Below are 18,920 nucleotides of genomic sequence, written 5' to 3'. Positions count from 1 at the left end.
TGTGGCTCAGTGGATTGAGTGCTGGCCTGTGAATGAAAGGGTTGCTGTTTCAATTCCCAGTCTAGGGCACATGCCTGGGCTGCAGGCGGGTCCCCAGTATGGGGTGCGCAAGAGGCAACTACATGAACTACACTTTGATGTCTGTATCCCTCTTTCTCTCTTCCTTCCCCTCTCTAAAAATAAATAAAATCTTAAAAAAAAAACAAACAAACCAGAACCACAGAAATGGAGAACACATGGAGGGTTATCAACAGGGAAGTGGGAGGAGCAGAGAGGGGGAAAAGGTACAGAGAATAAGTAGCATAGATGATAGGTAGAAAATAGACATGGGGAGGGTAAGAATAGTATGGGAAAAGTAGAAGCCAAGGATCTTATAAGTATGACACATGGACATGAACTAAAGGGGGGGAATGTGGGTGGGAGAGGGTGTGCAGGGTGGAAGGGAGTGAAGGGGAGAAAATGGGACAACTGTAATAGCATAATCAATAAAATATATTTAAAAAAATCTGCCATCAGGCTGTAGAGTATATGTGAACAGGAAGAATTGTGAAATTATGGTAATAGTCATCTAACAGGCTATAAAAATCTGAACTAGAATGGTGACAGCAGGAAGTGATAGGATTGAATTTAATGAGCAAAGAAAAGATTACAAAGAAAGCTTCTTAGGTTGGCTTAAAGGTGTGCATACATTGTATACATTAATAGAAGTATATGGGCTTTAATCATAGCTATTTTAAAAACTACTTTATTCAGTGAAATCAGTCCATTATCTATGGGAATGCACAAGAAAATGACTGAAGTTCAGAATCTACATTAAATAAAATAAAGCATGTCAAGAAAAAACAGTAACAGCAGTTAGCAGGGTTTTTTAGTATTCCATGCTAGTAAGTATCCTAAGCCCTTGAGTCTACTAATTTAATCCTCACAACCCTATGACGCAGATCTGCCTTCACTACATAGATCAGAAAAATGAAGCTCAGTAACATTTCAAAGCTTGCTCAAGGTAGAAAGTTGAGCCAAGACCGTCACCCAAGCACTCTGCACTTGAATCACTATACACTCAGTAGAAACACTGCTGAAACTAAAAGTATACTAGGCGCTCAACAGCACATTTACACACTGGTGATTCCTGAGCAGTTCGAATGTAAATGAAGACTCTCCAGTGGAGACATTAAGTGACTTGTCCATGATAAAAATCTCTCTCTCAAATTATTCACAGTGTGATTATAATGTAAGCCTTAAATAATGAATGCAAGACAGAAAGACAACACTAAGTTTAGGAGCACTAGAAGCATACCTGGATGTGTGCTCAGGACCGTGACCACTATTTAATTCTCAGGAATGGGGAAAAAGGTGAGTAATAATATCTGATTTGTGTTCAGTCCTACTTTGGAAGCTCAAAAGAATGGCTTCTTTTGGGAATCAAGAGACTTGAGGAAGAGGAAACATTGGTAAACACACCAGTGACTGTTAAATTTTTCATGTTAATTCATTTAACCCAAACAATGCAGAGCAGACATATTATCCCAACCTAAATAGATGATTATTAAGCCTAAAAACAGCAATTTCAGATCTAACCATTTCTTGTCTTGATCAGTATTTATTCACTAAAAATGTAAGTTATGTGAGTGAAACTTTCGAACACATTTAGAATTTATCTGTTAAAAAGGGAATTTACTGAGCTTATTGAGCTAATTTATTTTATGTAGTACTATTAATTGATTTGTCAAATTCATTGTGCAACTTGATTCCACAGCTATTGTGTGTGGTTAGACTGACCTTCCATTATGTAAAAGCATCAAATTGAGGAAGGTGGTTTCCACATACACAGCACATTTTACACTGCCACAGTAGTTCAGTGTTAAGTGTGCAGGCTTAAGCCCAGACCTAACTACCATATAGTCTTCTGCCAATTCCAATTCCCACTGTAAGAAATCAGACTTTCAAGCACAGAGTCCTGCACCCTAAGTCATTTCTGCTTACATCCTGAACAAATGCAGACAGTGTCTATATGCTCAATCTCCAAAATGATGGAATCTCCTTACACATGAATCTTTAATGAATAGAAAACAAAGGGATGGTTTTGCTTCAGTGAGAAATGCAAAATAATGTTCTATTTCAATTATTTTCACATAATGCTCCTCAGAAAACAAGGCGCAATAAAATGCAAAATTCTATTAAAGCTATTTTATACTTCTGTCACTCACAAAGGAGTTCAATGTGAACTTCCAACAGATGGAAAACAAAGAAATGAAAGGTGGTAGAGGTATAAAATGACAGATCATTTCAGGGATAAAAAATTTCACCTCTGCTTCTCTGAGAATTCTACAAATACAAGAACATTTTCTGTATTTTAAAACTTTATAGGAACCAGTTCAGTAGCTATGCAATTTGTTTTAGATAGGCACGATTCCAGGTAGATATACCTGTATGTTACCACACCCAAAGGTTTACTCATGAACAGTTTTACTTTTCAAGTTATGCAATGAATATATCATTCTTTAAATATTTAACATGTTATGTAAATGACAAAGCTGCTTATTGAAGGAAGAGCTAGGAATCTTCAAAGATTGTAATACTAATTACGGTTTAAAAATGGGAATCAAAAACCCCAACAGGTACGTATGGGTGTATATGAAATACTCATCACTCACTTCCCTATTATCTCCTACATCGAGAAAATCATCCTTATAACATATGACACAACCTGAGGAAGGCAGATACCACAACTGTTGGGAAATCTGTTTTTTTTTTCCTCCAATGCTTACTGCAGCAAAATGTCATTTACAAACTATGCCACCTTGGGCAAATTGGTTAGCTTCTGTTTGAGCCTCCATTTTCTCATTTGTAAAATGGAACTAATAATAGTAATAGCACCTACACTCATTAGGATATGAGGGCAGATAAAAAATAAAAGTATATGAAGTGCCTAGCAGCTCATGGTAAATGTTAGCTTAGGTGCAGTTAGACAGCAGCAGTTGTGTGATATTGCTTTTCAAGACTTCTCATTTATTCCACTTCCAATCTTAACCATGTAGTACTTATTTTTGTCTTTATTAAAAATATATATTTTGGTTCAATCAGTGGAGATACTAAATTTTCTTTTACCAATCCCTGTGGGATTCATTTCTTGTTCTTGGGTTTCTCCCAGCTTCATGCCTTTGTATTCACTTACCATTGCCTCAGTGTTCACCTAAAAATAAGTTATCAGAGTTGAAAACCTGTCAAATTTATATCTGCTCAATTGTTTACTGATATAAAAAATTTAGCAAAAAGACTAATGCTGAGTCAGAGACTGATAGATTTAAGTGTTTTCAGATCCCAATTTTCTATTCCAAAGATAAACTTGCTACTTCTAAAAAATATTTTGCCAATTTAGTACTACTGAACATTAACCCATCTCTCCCATCCAAGGTGAACTACAACTACGAAAAAGGAAAATGAAAAAGGCATATGTCAACTCTATTACTTGTATAACTTTCCTAGCGTAAATAAAGCAATTCAAATTATAACATTCATTTTTTAGAAAAACAGTACAAGTCCAAGAAGCAACAGACTACCAATATTTTTAATGATGCCCTTTAAAAAGGGTTTTTTAAACCAAATTAAGGAAGTACCTACTTTAGGTGAACTTTCTGACGTTGAAGGACACAGTCCACTAAATTCTGCTTTACTCAATTTTAAGTGACAAAGAAACACACCTCTGGGCAAAAGTCTCTAGCTGTTAGAGCTGGACTAATTAGCAACATTCTTGTTACACAGACTGCAAACCCAGTGTCTATGCTGGATGAATGGCTGTGCCTCATTCCTTTATCAAACTTGAAGGGAAATGAGCACATCAGGGTTTTTCCTTTTCTAAAGATCAAACTGCTTTCAGGTATGAGCTTATCCAATTCCTAAGAAAAAAGACTAGAATTAGACAGACTTTAATTTCGAAATATTTCAGAAGGTTGAAAAGTACCATCTACCTTCTCAATTTTCTTACCAATATCTTTCCCTATGTACATTCCTGTTAAATTAGATACTTTGCTATTCCCATCACTCCTTCCTAAGCAAACATATGTTAAGTAATATTAAGATTTTAAATTGCATCTACTCCTATATAATTTTTAACAACAAAGCACACACATATTATCTATCTTTCTCTATCTTCCTCTCCCTCTTCCTCTCTCAGTCTCCACTGTTCAAATTATTTAACAGAATTAGATGTTTTTCTTCAAGAGCTGTTTTAGTAGCAAGTTTCAGTCTATGAAATGGATTTCTGAACACTACTGGGTTTTCCCCAAATTGTAAGACATATTTTTCATCATTTGAAGGCATGTAAAATGTCTTCCTTCAAGAATTATGTTAGAGACAGAGAATACATAACATACATAAAGGTAAGTTAAGGTTTTTGACCTTTTAGCTAAATTCAATATGAAAAAAACAAACAAAAAACACAAAACCAAAATATGGGTCATAAAGTCTGAGCTGTATTTTGAAGTATCAAAATGGCCAAATGAACTTTTGTAAGGTTTATGCAACTCACTTCCACATCTCAATTTTTTTTGATGTTTTTTAAATCCTCACCCCATATGTTTACTGATTTGAGAAAGAGAGAAGGAGAGAACGAGAGAAAGAAAGAGACAGAGAGAGAGTAATGTGAGAGAGAAATATCTATTGGTTGCCTCCTGTACCTGCCCTGATCAGAGACTGAACCCATAGCCTAGGTATGTGCCCTGACTGGAATGGAACCTGCAACCTTTTGCTGTACAGGATAATGCTCCAACCAACGGCGCCACCTGGCAGGGCTATATCTCAATTTTGCAGAATCAGAAAACCAAAGAGAAATTGCAATTTCCTCATTATTATTTTTTATAGCACTAATCCTTGCTGTTTAAGAGGTCAAAAACATTCTAAAAATAAAATACCACCAAGTCAAAAAAATTCCCAAATATATTCATATTTTTAAAAGCACATGATCCAGTAACTACAAATAAAAAAAGGCAATGATTGAGAAATCTTCTGATAGAGGTTAGGGATTTAAAAACTCACCACCCAGACGGAAGGTCCCAAGTTCTAACAGAGCAATCCATTGAAGCACTTATTAACCAACGACCATCAGGACTGAAAGCCTTTCAATTAAAAAAGAAAACACATATAAAACTTGTGTGTATTTGTATAGATGTATATATGCGTGTATTTATGTTTATATAGGTATGTGTCTGTATTTTTAACAGCTTGAAGAATGCAACAAATGAAAAGATGCAGCCTACATGAAAAATTAAGTATGAACAAAATTTAGACATCCTTATTTCATATAACAGAAAACACCTTTTCTTGGAGGGAGGGGAGTATAAGGGGACCAAAAGGTAACGTTAAAAAAAAAAGTGACTCTTCAAAAGAAATAAAGAAAGAAAGAAAGGAAGGAAGGAAGGAAAGAAGGAAGGAAGAAAAGAAAATACCATTTCTTATATGACACTGATGTGGATATAGATACAGTTAGGCTTTTACATGAATTATAAAAAGTTTTAAAATTTAACATCATCTACTTTTCAGTTTTTACTCCAGAATCTCCTATATTTATAGACAATTAAGAAACTACGTTTGACTACAAATCATTTTTATATAAAACTGCTGTTCTGAGAACACTCAAGTAAAAATATTTTGTTACCTAATTTCAGTTATATCGTATCTGCGAAAGCAACAGAAAATACGTTTTCTTGAAAAGTGTATTAGACTAGCTTTCTAAGAATAAAATAATGATTTTGAATGCAAATTATCTTAAAATATTAAATTATTGGGTTGGCTAAAAAGTCCATTTAATTTTTTTCTGTAAAAGACATATTTTTCATTTTCACCAATAACTTTATTGATTGGGCTATTTTGAATATGTTGGCTATCTCCTGCATGGTGTAACACTGATTATTCTCAATTAATGTCTTGATTTGATAGCTATCGACTTCAGCTGGTCTACCCAATTGTGGAACATCATTGTCCAGTCAGAAATCTCCAGCATGAAATTTTATAAATCACTTTTGACACGTTTGATGCATCACAGCACCTTCTCCAAATAATGCACAAACCTTTTTTGGCACTCCAGCTGCGTTTTTACCTTCCTCGAAATAATGAAGTATTAACATGCTGAAAATGTTGAGTATTTTCCTCCATCTTTAATATGAAAATGGCTACACAAAAATTCACCAATTTTGATAAGCTTGTTTTTAAATGCATGCTGATAATGATAGCTGTCACAATACAACCTAACAAAACTGTTCTGAATTAAGTTAAAAACAGCTAAGTGCTACTAGAGCCACCATAAGGGAAAAAAAAACCAAATGAACTTCTGGCCAATCCAATACTAAAGAAGTCCTACTTTTACTTGTAGTTCAGTTAAAAATCTCCTTTTCTTCCTTAATATGTTTTATTTCCAAAGTATGATTTAAATCTACAATAATCAGACTTTCAAAATATATTTAAACAATCAACTGCTTATGCCACTTTAAAGAAGTTATATTTTTTCTATCATTAAAAAGGGGTAGATAATAGTTCCTGTGCCTGGAACAAGTGTTTTGAGGCTTTGTCAGGTTGGATATGTAGGAAAGCCCGAAAGAAAGAACGTCAAGGTTTATAATGGCAGGAGGTTGTGTTCATCCAGGACTCTAAGTACACCAAAGGGATCATGCCTGTCCATATTAGCAAATGATACTGAGACAAATGAACTCTAATTTGTTAATCAGGCTGCAGTAATACTGTGTAAACTCAAAACTGAAGGTACAGAGAGCTCAATTTACAGGACAGTACAAGATATTAAAGGTTGGGAAAAATTACTTTGATAGATAAAACCATGTTATAAACTCTCATAGATTAAACTAAACAGGAGTAACTTATTACCGAGTAGGAGAAACTGAAGACACACAAGTTGAAAGTAAAGTGTAAAAAAGAAAAAGGAAGAGGAAGTTGGCATTAACAGATGTTTTAAAAAATGCTATTTCATCAAAATTATCCCACTACCACCCTCAATTCTACAGACATTGTCACAACAAATTCTGCTGATAAGGTAGTTCTCCCAATCTCCAATATGCAGAACAACACAATTTTCTGACCATTTTCCTTTATATTTAAGGAAATGGATAAACACTGCAAATTCTGATTTTTGGTGTGAGAACTAATAAGTAAAAGTAGTTGTTGAACTGCCACTCAGTAACTAAGATTTCATTTTTATTTTTTTCTCTTTTCAAGTAAATCAAAGTATTTGCAGTTGATGCAAAAATGACAATATAAACTTAAAATGGTCCTCTACATACACTTTTTAAACTACAGTACTCCTTATATCATATATCCCACAATAAGAACATAATAGTTAAGTGAAAACACATTATTAATTAAATTGTTTTGAAGTTAAGTTATAAAAACTCTAAAAATAAAACAAAACTAGAATAAACCGGGTACCAGACATTCCAAGTCCCCTAGTATCAATTTGTTATGCATGTAGAAAACCAGAAATAAGTTCTTTCAGTCTAGTTTAATACTAAGTCAAAACTGATATACTTATGTTTCAATGGATCATTCAATCTCCAAAGTATATTTTAATCTAATAGCATTAACACCCTAAGAAATATTAGGCTTCTTTAAACTCTACATTTTCCTTAAAAATATTTTTGAAAATTAGTATCCAAATTATATCTTTTGAATATCCTCATATGATGAGTAGTTTAATGCTATTAAAGGATAACATTGATTTAATTATCTGAAGATTTTTAACCTAAACAGAAATAGAAATGAGTCAAGTTTTCTTTAGACATCTAGTTTGTTTTACCATGTCATTTATTTGGCCTTGGTGTCCAGAAAACTCTCTGACAATCTTCCTAGTTTCTATGTCCAGAACACTAATGGAGAAGTCATCCAAGGCGAGTCCCAGAATGCCACTAGCAAAATAAATTCATCAGTTTTAATAAACAAACAGACAACACCCTTGAACTAACACCTCAGTCATTTTCACTTTCTTTAATTGAGTGTATCTTTGGGGGAATTAAGCAAAATCTGTTCTTTTATATTAAAAGTCTGATCTTTCCCACTTGGTAAGTTATATACTTTACTGAAATTAAAAACTTTTACCAAGAACATCAAGAAAACTCATCCTGAAAACTTTACCTGTCTCTATGCAGCAGCATCATATTTGGAGATGAGTTGAGGCTCATAGAATGTATTAAAATTTTGTTTTTAAAGTTCCAGAATTTGAGTAACCCTTCGCTGCCAGTCGTAATTGCCAACTGGTTTAATCCATCCACTGCAACACCTCTAACAGACCCTTTATGAGCTTTAAAGCACATGTTAAAAGAAAAAAAGAAATAAGAAAAAAAAAGAAAAAAGAGTAATTTCTTTATTAAAATATTTAAGTTATATTATTTACCTTCCCCAAAATTTTTAAACTACTCTGAATTTTAGGAAGTAGGGAGAAGATTATATTACTCAAGTAAAAACAAAGTCCATCAGGTTAATGCATGAAGGTTTCAAAAAACAGTTAAGATCTTCTGTTTAAATTAAGAAGAAAACAAAAATTTTATAGCAAAATGGCTGGTATACAAGAATTTAATAAATGCCAATGACAGTTATTACTCTTATTCTATCTATATTATGTTTTAATAGAGAAAAAGAAATAAAATTCAATACCTTGGTCACCACCAAAACTTCCACGATGAATACCAGACTGCATGTTATATACATCTACAGTTCCTGAAGAGAGACCAATCACAGCAAAGTTTCCACAAGAAGTTATATCCAGTGCCTTAGGAAAAAAAATTTAAACATGAATGACACAGGAAATAACATATTTACTTTATAGCTTCCAAAATGTTTTTTATCTACTAATTACCTTATTTTTTTTCAAAGCACAGCATGATAAATGATTTTGCTTCTTTAATTTCATTAAACATAATATAATTATATTTGGTATATAAGAAACATCTGCTTGGTTCTCCTTTCTATGAAGTATGAATATATTATTATCTAAGATAAGAAAACATAACCAAACTTAACCCTACTTTATATAACTTGTGTTTATTTTAATAGGATTTATTATTAGTGGACCTGCTTCTGGTAATCTCCTTTTCTTACTTATTCATTATAACCTCTTATCAAATGCAGTATAAACAAAGCAAAATGAGTAAGCTGAAAGGGTTACCTATGAGTAACAAATTGTACTTTAGTGCATGGGCTCTCTGATAAATACTTTTGTTTGTTACTTACTGGTTACTTGCCTTATTCCAGGTAGCTGAGTTTGCCAGGCAATTGACTATGTATCACTGTGTGTATGTGTGTATGTGCACACACACACACACACACACACACAAATGGTCTATGAGTGATCATTACAGGCTGTGAGTTAAGAACACAGGTTCTAAATTGAATAGTCCTAGGTTCAAATCCCAGCTCTTCCATTAACTACAATAGTTTTATTGACCCTAGGCATATTACTCATTACATTAAGCCTTAGTTTTATTATCTATAAAAAGAGGCTAACAACAGACCACATCAAAGGATTGTTGTGATAATATAAAATAGTATGTTCAATGCAGAGAGCCTGGAACTAAGTAAGTACAGAAAAAAAGTTGGCTGTAATTATCGTTACCACAAGTACTATAACAGCTATTTAAAACTGAGCAGGTAAACTTAAGACATAATCTCCATGGCTTAGAAAATACTACAAAATCTTAAGTCTGGACTTTTATACTATGGATAATAGAGCATACATACTTACAAAGAAATCTGTACAAAACAGAATCAAATGCAGAAGTTAAAACTTTTAATAAGTATTTTCAAAATCCTAGCTGCCTCCTTTGCAGACACTGACAAGCTGATCCTGAAACTCATATGGAAATATAAGGGACCAGAACAGCCAAAACAATCTTGTGGATAAAAAGAACAAACTTGGAAGATTCAATTTTCCTGAATTCAAAACTTACTACAAAGGTACCATAGTCAAGACAGTGCCACTGACGTAACTATGGATATATAGAATAAAACAGAATTGAGAGTCCAGAAACAAACCCTCACATTCTGTCAAATAATTTGGGGCAAGGGTGCCAAGACCATTCAATAGGAAAGGAATAATCTTCTGGACAAATGATGCTGAACAACTAGATATCAATATTAACTCAGAAAGGATTGTAGACCTACATGTAACAGCTAACACTATGAAACGCTTAAAAAGAATCACAGAAATAAATCTTCATAGCTTTGGATTGGGCGATGATTTTTCAAAACCCACAAGCAATAAAAAAAAAAGATGGACTTCAAAGAAATTAAAACTTAGGCAGTAAATGACACCAACAAGAAAACAAAATGGCCCATTGAATGGAAGAAAATATTTACAAATCATGTATCTGAATCCAGATTATATAAAGAATTATCACAACTCAGAAATAAAAAGATAATCCCATTAAACAATGGGCAATGGATTTAAACAAAATTTCTTCAGAGAAGATATAAACACAGCCTATAAGGATATGAAGAGATAGTTATTATAATTAAGTCATGAGGAAAATGCAAATCAAAACCATAATGAGATACCACTTCATACCCAATAGGACGGCAATAATCAAGAGGAAAGACAATCACAAGTGTTGGCTAGGATGTATAGAAATTGGAACCTTTATACATTGCTGGTGGGAATGTAAAATGGTGCAGCCTCTTTGGAAAACTGGTTGACAGTTCCTCAAAAATGTTAATCATACAGAGCTACATTATGACCTAACAATTCTACTCCTAGGAATAAATGCAGAGAAACAAAGCATATGTTCACATAAAGGACTGCGCACTGATATTCATAGCAGTATTTATAGCCAAAAAGTAGAGCAAACACAAATGTCCACAAACTGACAAATGGCTAACCAAAATGTGGTTTATACACAAAATGGATTAGTATTCAGCAACAGAAGGTATACACTATTGATACACGCTAGAATACAATGGGGATAAACCTTGAAAATATTACGTTAGTGAAAGAAGCCAATCACAAACGACATATATTGTATGATTCCATTTATATGCAATGCCCAAACAGGCAGATCCATAGAGATAAAAAGTAAATGGTTTATCTCTATCCATAGAGATAAAAAGTAAACCCTAAAGCTAGAGGGAGATAGAAGAGGTGACAAGTGAGAGACTGGGGATGGCTGCTAACAGGTACCGGATTTCTTTATGAGGTGATGAGAATGTTTTAAAATTAGATTGATAACATCTTGGCGATAACTGTACTATTCTATGAATAAACTAAAACCACTGAGTTGTACACTTTCAATGAGTGAATTCTGTCTCAATAGAACTGTTTAAGAAAAAGCAGAGGCAACACTTTTGCAAGCCAAATATGGCATTTTTCTGTATATCTTAAAACCTGAGGGACTTCTGGCTAAAATGGAGGCGTAGATAGATATACCTTGCCTCCTTGAACAACCAAAAGGAGGACAACAACAAATTTAAAAACAAAAAAGACACCAAACTGCCAGAACTGTATATGTTCTGTAAGGAACTGTATATGTTCTATAATAGAACTGTAAGGAAGTCTGACAACCAAGGAGTTAAAAAAGAAACATTCATTCAGCCTGGTAGAAGGAGTGGGGAGGGACAGCCAGGGCAGAGAGGACATGTGCAAGGCAGCGGCTGGCAGACTAAGTGGTCCCACATTTGTGTGCAGATAAATGAGGAGGAACAATTGGGGAGCAAGATAGACTGCACAACCCAGGGTTCCAGAGCCAGGAAATAAAGCCTCAAAAATTCTGGCTGTAAAAACTCATGGGTATTTAGGCAGTGGGAGAAACTTCCAGCCTCACAGGAAAGTCTGTTGGAAGGACCCACAGGGTCCTAGAACATATGCAAGCCCACGTACTTGGGAATCAGCACCAGAAGGGCCCAATTTGCTTGTCAATAACGGGGAAGTGACTGAAAGCTGGCAGAGAGCCAAGCAAGCACCACTGTTCCCTCTCGGTCCCCTCCCCCACATACAGTGCCACACCACAGCGACATGTGTTGTCTCACCCTGGTGATACCTAAGGCTCCTCCCCTTATTATGTAGCAGGCACACTAAGGAAAAAAAAAAAAAAAGCCCAAATGAAAGAAGAGATCAAAGCTCCAAAAACAGAAGTAAGTAATGAAGCAACAGCCAACCTATCAGACGCAGAGTTCGAAATGCTGGTAATTAACAGAAATGGTTGAGTATGCCTGCAAAATAAAGGAAGAAGTGAAGGCTATGCAATGTGAAATAAAGAAATATATATAGGCAACCAATGGTGAAGGGAAGGAAACTGGGACTCAAATCAAAGAAGGAGGAAATAAACATTTAACCAGGACAGAATGAAGATACAAGAATTCAAATAAAATGAGGAAAGGCTTAGGAACCTCCAGGACAGCTTTAAATGTTCCAACATCAGAATCAGAGGGGTGCCAGAAGAATAAGAGGAAGAGAAAGAAATTGAAAACTTATTTGAAAAAATAATAAAAGAGAACTTCTCCAATCTGGCAAAGGAAACAGACTTCTAGGAAGTCCAGGAAGCTCAGAGAGTCCCAAAGAAGTTGGACCCAAGGAAGCATACACCAAGGCACATCAAAATTACATTACCCAAGATTAAAGATGGAAAGAATATTAAAAGCAGCAAAAGTAAAGGAGATAGTTACCTACAAAGGAGTTCCCATAAGACTATCAGCTGATTTCTCAAAAGAAACCTTGCAGGCAAGTAGGGGCTGGAGAGAAGTATTCCAACTCATGAAAGGCAAGGACCTGCATCCAAGATGACTCTATCCAGCAAAGCTTTCATTTAGAATGGAAGGGCAGATAAAATGCTTTCCAGATAAGGTTAAAGGAGTTCATCATCACCAAGCCCTTATTATATGAAATGTCAAAGGGACTTATCTGAGAAAAAGAAGATGATCAAAACTATAAACAGTAAAATGACAACAAACTCACAACTATCAACAACTGAATGTAAAAAAATAAAGACAAAAACAAAAACAAACTAAGCAAACAACTAGAACAGGAACAGAATCACAGACATGGAGATCACAGGAGGGTTATCAGCAGGTAGGGGAAGAGGGGAGGATGGGGGAAAAGGTACAGGGAATAAGAAGCATAAATGGTAGGTACAAAATAGACGGGGTGGGGGGGGAGTTGAGAATGTATGGGAAATGGAGAAGCCAAAGAACTTATATGTATGACCCATGGATATGAACTAATAGAGGGAGTAGGGGGATGAGGAATGCTGGTGGAAGGGGCAGTGCAGGGCAGAAGGGAATAAAGGAGAGAAAATATGGGACAACTGTAATAGCATAATCAATGAAATATATCTTTTAAAAAAACCTGAACCTAATAGAAGACTTACCTATTAACAAAAGCAAACCAAAATAAAATTTCAAAGAAGAATGAAACTTACAAGTAAATACTGGCATTCAAAAGCTGTATTTAAAAAGGCTTGGACAATCCGAACTTCTCTATAAAGCATTTCTCACAACAGACAAGCATTAGAAAATAAGAAATAAAGAATTTAAATAACTTCTCCATCTATAACTCATTAAAGGTTTAGCAAAATCCTACTGCTATAGTGAAAAGAAATCAAGGAAGAAAGGAAGGAAACAAAAATATAAAGAAAAGAAGAAACCTTCAGAATCACAGTCATTGAATAGAGTACCATACATTCAACATAATTCATCTGAGAAAATGTATTAATAAATGCTGACATCATTTTCAAAGTATTCTGAGTAATCCTGTATTAGAAAATGTAAATAACCAACATACTACCTCTGATTAAGCAAAGCTTAACTTAAACCTAAAGAAATTCTCTGAAAGCTGGAAAACTTAACACTATTAGAAACTAATTTCAAAATATTAAACTATGTTCTTTCAACTACTATTATCAATAAAGATAAGCATGACAAGACCATGATAGGACAGTTTTATGGAGGAAAATGCCCTTATAAACAAGCTCACTTACTGTTGCAGTTATGTCGTCTTTCTTCAGATCTTTTGGCTTGAGAAAGTAAGTGCCTATTGTAGATCTCTGATAGTTCCAGGTTGAGCAAGATAGCTTACCTTGATGGCAAGCAATGATATTATCCCAGTCACTTTCACGAGCTTCCTCTAAAACATAATTAAAATAATAAATCAAATTGTTTTTAATTCCCCCACTCATCAATTCACTTATTATTTATTAAGCATCTACTATTCCATATTATTATTAGGCATTAGAGATATAATTATAAACAGGTAATTCTTGACAGAGATTAGTTTCCAATCTAACAAGAGATTCTGATTAGAAGAAATTACAATAAAGTATGGTAGTGCCTTATAAGAGCATTAAGAGACATTTTGTTAAGAAATTTGGGGAGTAATAAATGGCTCCCTGAAATAAGCAATAAAACAATAAAAATTAACTGGGAGGATGGGGTAGAAGGGCACACACAGGCCCAGGGTAACTGGAACAAAATTAAGCAGAGCAAGTAAGTGAAGCATTTTCTTAACAGGTGAGAGGAGACCAAGGCAACTGGGGCCACATTGCAAAGTGTCTTGAAAGCCATGTTAAGGAGACAAGATTCTACCCTAAAGCTAGTAAGGGGACACTGAAGATTTTTAAGGTAAGTGACATGACTCAGACACTTTAGAAAGATCACTCAGGTTCTAAGATAAAAAAACAGAAAGGAGGATGGTCAAAATTAAAGTTAAAAAAGATAATCATCAGGTTGTTATAATAACCTTAAAGTAAAAATGGTGCCTATGTAGTTATTTCGATGATAGTTTACACTGACCAATCCCATTATCTACACATTTTTCTTCAAATGACTTCTCTGAACGAAGCACTGCTCTAATTGTATATAGTAAGACCCCAGTGTATTCAGGTCTTTATTACCATATTCTGCCATGTATAATGCACTCCCGTGTGTAATGCACACCCATGTTTCTGGTCCAAACTTTCAGGAAAAAAATCATCTTTCATTTTAATTTTTAATTCAATTATTTATTTATATTTAGAAACAAAACCAATTATAGTATTACCAGGGTATTATTTTCCACATGGTTATCCTTATTGCTTTCTAGAGTTATACTTTTAACACATAAGCATAAGAATCAAAAACATTTATATAGATATGGATTTAGTACTAACCATGTATAATTTGCATCCTTATTTTTCCCTCAAAAATTTGGGTAAAAATTGTACATTATATATGGAAAAACACAGTAAATTATTCAGAACTCTGTGTTCTCAGTTCTTTTCTTTTTTCATTAGTGGCTTTTATTATACCAGGCATATGATAGAAGAAATAGGACTACAAAATGAAATATCAAATATTGTTTATTAATAGATCTTACAGAGAAGAGAAAATGCTGAAATTAATAAATAACAAGTTCAAATTAGAAATAACTCATTTTTAGTCTTCATGCAATACTAACATACACTTGGGGTTACCTTCTAGATGCTTATTAATATTTGCAAAAACATCTAAAATGGAAGAAACAAAGAAATATATAGTAGAAAATGAAAACAAAGAACTTCTCAAAACACAGTAGAAAGTTATTTACCAGCTGCAAGCTTCGTGATGGGTGGAAGTCTCACTGACATGGCATTCTGAAGTCCTTTACGTTTGACTCTCTTTTTATTTATTAATCCTGGGGTCAGGGGGCAAAGGAACATAACTATGAATCCTTCTTAGTGGAAATGTACATACAAGTTACTCACTGTCACATAAAGTTCAAGATTTTACAATTTATGTGAGAAGCAAAATAAAGATGTTATTACCACTATCATTAAATCGTTTGTGAAGTTTAGCCTAAGTCATTATGCCACAAGAAAATAAACTGCAATGTAAATAACTGAAAAAAGAAGGTGAAAATATATTTTTTCTTTTTTTCCAGATATTATGGTCATAGTCACATCAATCAAGAGAAACAGCCAAATAATTATTAAAAGTAAGTCTCATTGGGCCAGATACAGAACCAATAAATAAGTAAGTTCCCCACAATGAAGCAACACTTAATATCATTATAACATATATTTACTACTGAATAGTCTTAAATATATAAGAACAGGCAGAAAACTAAAATAAACTTCACTGAGAAAATGAAAAGACAACTTGAATGCGGATATATCATATTGCTAGATGTAAAGAGTCTCTGAAACATCAAATTTCTTCAATTTAATTCTAAGAGAAACTGTTTTGTATATTGATGTAAAAATGATCTTCAAATTCACCTGGAAGTATATACATGCATGAAAAATCAGGATATTAGCTTAAAAAGAATTATGAATAAAGCTGAAAACCATTTTTGTTTAGTAAACAAAATCTTTCAAATGCTGGAAACCATGGGAAGAAAATAAAATGTGCCCTATTTACGAAGAGTTGGAACACTCTGATCCTTTCTCTACGCTCCTTTCCACCTTTAAAATTCTACATGGTACAGGTACAGGTAGCTCAAGTCAGACCGTCACTGCCTTTTGGGTGGCAGCAGTCTATTTTTACCACTACAGATGTCTATCGCTTTTGAATAATCCTAAATAGCACCTCAACCACTTCTACAGGAACATTGATCTTAGGAATTACACTACTACCCTTCCATACAAGGTTTTTTTTTGTTGTTGTTTTTCATCTAAAAGAGGAAATACATCAACAAAACCTCTTCTGGTCATCTCACAGAATCTTGAAATGGCTCTTTTGTGACCAGCAGGGTTTTTTCTACCTTGCAAATGACCTACCATGTCCCAAGCTCTTGTTAAATTTTTCATGTACTGTAGAAAATGACTGAAGAGTTCCATCTTGACCTGTTGACATACATAGAAAATGCCAAATCAAGCTTCATCAAAACAATGGACCATCTGAATCACAGTTCTTGTAAAATTAGATTCTATGAAAAGATTGAAATTACAGTTTGGACCACTTTAAAAGGAGAGCCAGACTGCAACTCTATTTTTCATTACAGTATTCAATTGTGCACAGAATATTATTTATTAAGAACAAAGAATAAAATGAAGTACTAATAATCCCGAGTACATTATTAGGCAAGAACTACATTTCAGAATCTGACCATTCTGTCTCTCAGAATTAATAAACAGAATGACACTCCAAATTAAGATAATTATCATCTATAGCATTTCCCAAGTATTCAAAAAGAACGACCTAGTGTCGCAGGTTCAATTCCCAGTCAGGGTACATGCCTGGGTTGCAGGCCATGACCCCCAGCAACCACACATTGATGTTTCTCTCTGTCTCTCTTTCTCCCTCCCTTCCCTCTTTAAAAAATAAATAAATAAAATCTTAAAAAAAAAAAAAAAAGAATGACCTCATTTTTCTTCACCTCCTTTTACTCAGATTTTTAAGTCAAAGTGATATTTGAATTTAAAAATGTGCAAATAACAAACAATAAATATTAAGTACCCTGTTCTCAACTCTTGCTGGAATAAACTAATAGCGTGAAGCAGAAACTCACTTGCACTGAGAATTTGTTGTCCATTTTGTCCATAATATCTAATTTTGGTAAGAGGAGCACTATGTCCCATTCTGAATCTCAAAAGCCGGCCTTCACCTGTGGGACCATCAAATATCCATATCTGCCAAGAAATAAAAGCATAAGGTTCTTCCACAATGTGTTAAGTGATCTGCAAATAGTCAAATCATCTTTGACATAAATCAACTGGGACTGGGTAGTGCTGGCCAGGCTACTGACCCTAGAGTGAGGGTTGGGGGAAAGATAAACTATCAATGTAACCTGCTATGGTTTTTTTCATCTATACCAGTACTTATTCCACGTTCCTTCCATCTTTTAGGTTCCAGGCTGATACATTACAGCAGACTTGTAATAACCTGAAGAGTAGGACAAAGGAGCCAGGAAGATGATAAAAACAGTAATCATAATACCCTGAGAGCATTGTCAGCACCATTTGTGACAAGAAGCGGCTCCCTATGGAGAAATGTCAGTCCGGCAATTGCTGTAGAATGTGCATTTCTCATTTGATTGATAAATTTTTTGTCTTCAAGGTCCCAGAGTCCAATATGGCCACATGGGCTTCCAGCTGCCATTACTGGATGACCATCTGTTATTGAAATAAAATACATTAACAAAAACATGTACCATAAAACAACTAATCAATTCTTCTTTCTACACCTTTAATCCATAAATGTATAGTTAGAAAAGACTATACACCAAGAATCTATCAATATTCCTTGCTTGGAATTTTTATACTCCAGTATTTCATTCACTTCTATTAAATTACAAGAAAACATCTATTAAGAAAATTTCTGAGTTTCAAGGTAATGAACTTTAAGTGTTCTTAAGCCTTACCAATAATTAAGAGTTACCTGTGCGAAATGAAATAGAAGTAATAGGTCCCCAATCTTGACGAAACTTCATTAAAGTTTCATCAAACTTAATGTTGTGAATGACAACCTGACCCGACATAAGACCGACAGCAACAACATCCACAGCTGGTGCCTGAAAATTAAATTATTCAACGTTTAAAATGTTTTCAAATAGCTTTAAAATCCTGAATATATGCATCATTACTTAAGTGTTACCAAAAGAAACTGTTATTTAACACAAAAATATTTAAGAATATTTTTTCCCAGGTTACTTCCTACCTTCGAATCTAGTAGTCACCATCTCCTCCCCTCCCTCAAACAATATCCAACTTGGGAAGAAAACAGCCATAACAGAAAAGGAAGCTCATGTATAAAATCACTAGATCACTGACTGGATGGAAACAGAAGAAAAGATACAATTCTTGGAAAACATAAAGGCTTGCCATGTGCACAGCAACTACAAAGGAGGTGTTTACTCTAGGAAAACAGGAAAAATCTATAAAATATGTGAAAAGGCAAAAAAGTTTTATAATCAGTATGTTCCAGCTATAATAGCCTAATGATTATAATTTTCATTTGACACAAAGGTCTTACATACAGGCTCT

General features: G+C 34.1%; 1 protein-coding gene across 1 annotated transcript in view; it reads right to left on the bottom strand.

Moving 5' to 3' along the window:
- The window catches only part of WDR36 (WD repeat domain 36), a 39,887-nt gene that overhangs the window by 10,184 nt on the left and 10,783 nt on the right, over positions 1 to 18,920 (bottom strand). The window contains exons 7-16 of the mRNA XM_045838093.1: positions 18,316 to 18,448; positions 17,875 to 18,050; positions 17,447 to 17,567; positions 16,716 to 16,781; positions 15,545 to 15,631; positions 13,962 to 14,107; positions 8,653 to 8,767; positions 8,134 to 8,299; positions 7,799 to 7,907; positions 5,035 to 5,114 (exon numbers count right to left, since the gene is read on the bottom strand). Of these exons, the coding sequence (XP_045694049.1) occupies positions 5,035 to 5,114; positions 7,799 to 7,907; positions 8,134 to 8,299; positions 8,653 to 8,767; positions 13,962 to 14,107; positions 15,545 to 15,631; positions 16,716 to 16,781; positions 17,447 to 17,567; positions 17,875 to 18,050; positions 18,316 to 18,448 (1,199 nt within the window). The remainder of the gene's footprint in view (positions 1 to 5,034; positions 5,115 to 7,798; positions 7,908 to 8,133; positions 8,300 to 8,652; positions 8,768 to 13,961; positions 14,108 to 15,544; positions 15,632 to 16,715; positions 16,782 to 17,446; positions 17,568 to 17,874; positions 18,051 to 18,315; positions 18,449 to 18,920) is intronic.

Source organism: Phyllostomus hastatus, unplaced genomic scaffold, assembly GCF_019186645.2.
Source record: "Phyllostomus hastatus isolate PE091 unplaced genomic scaffold, TTU_PhHast_1.1 phas_contig_254, whole genome shotgun sequence".
NCBI lineage: Eukaryota > Metazoa > Chordata > Mammalia > Chiroptera > Phyllostomidae > Phyllostomus > Phyllostomus hastatus.
This window is presented reverse-complemented; position numbering and strand designations above follow the sequence as displayed.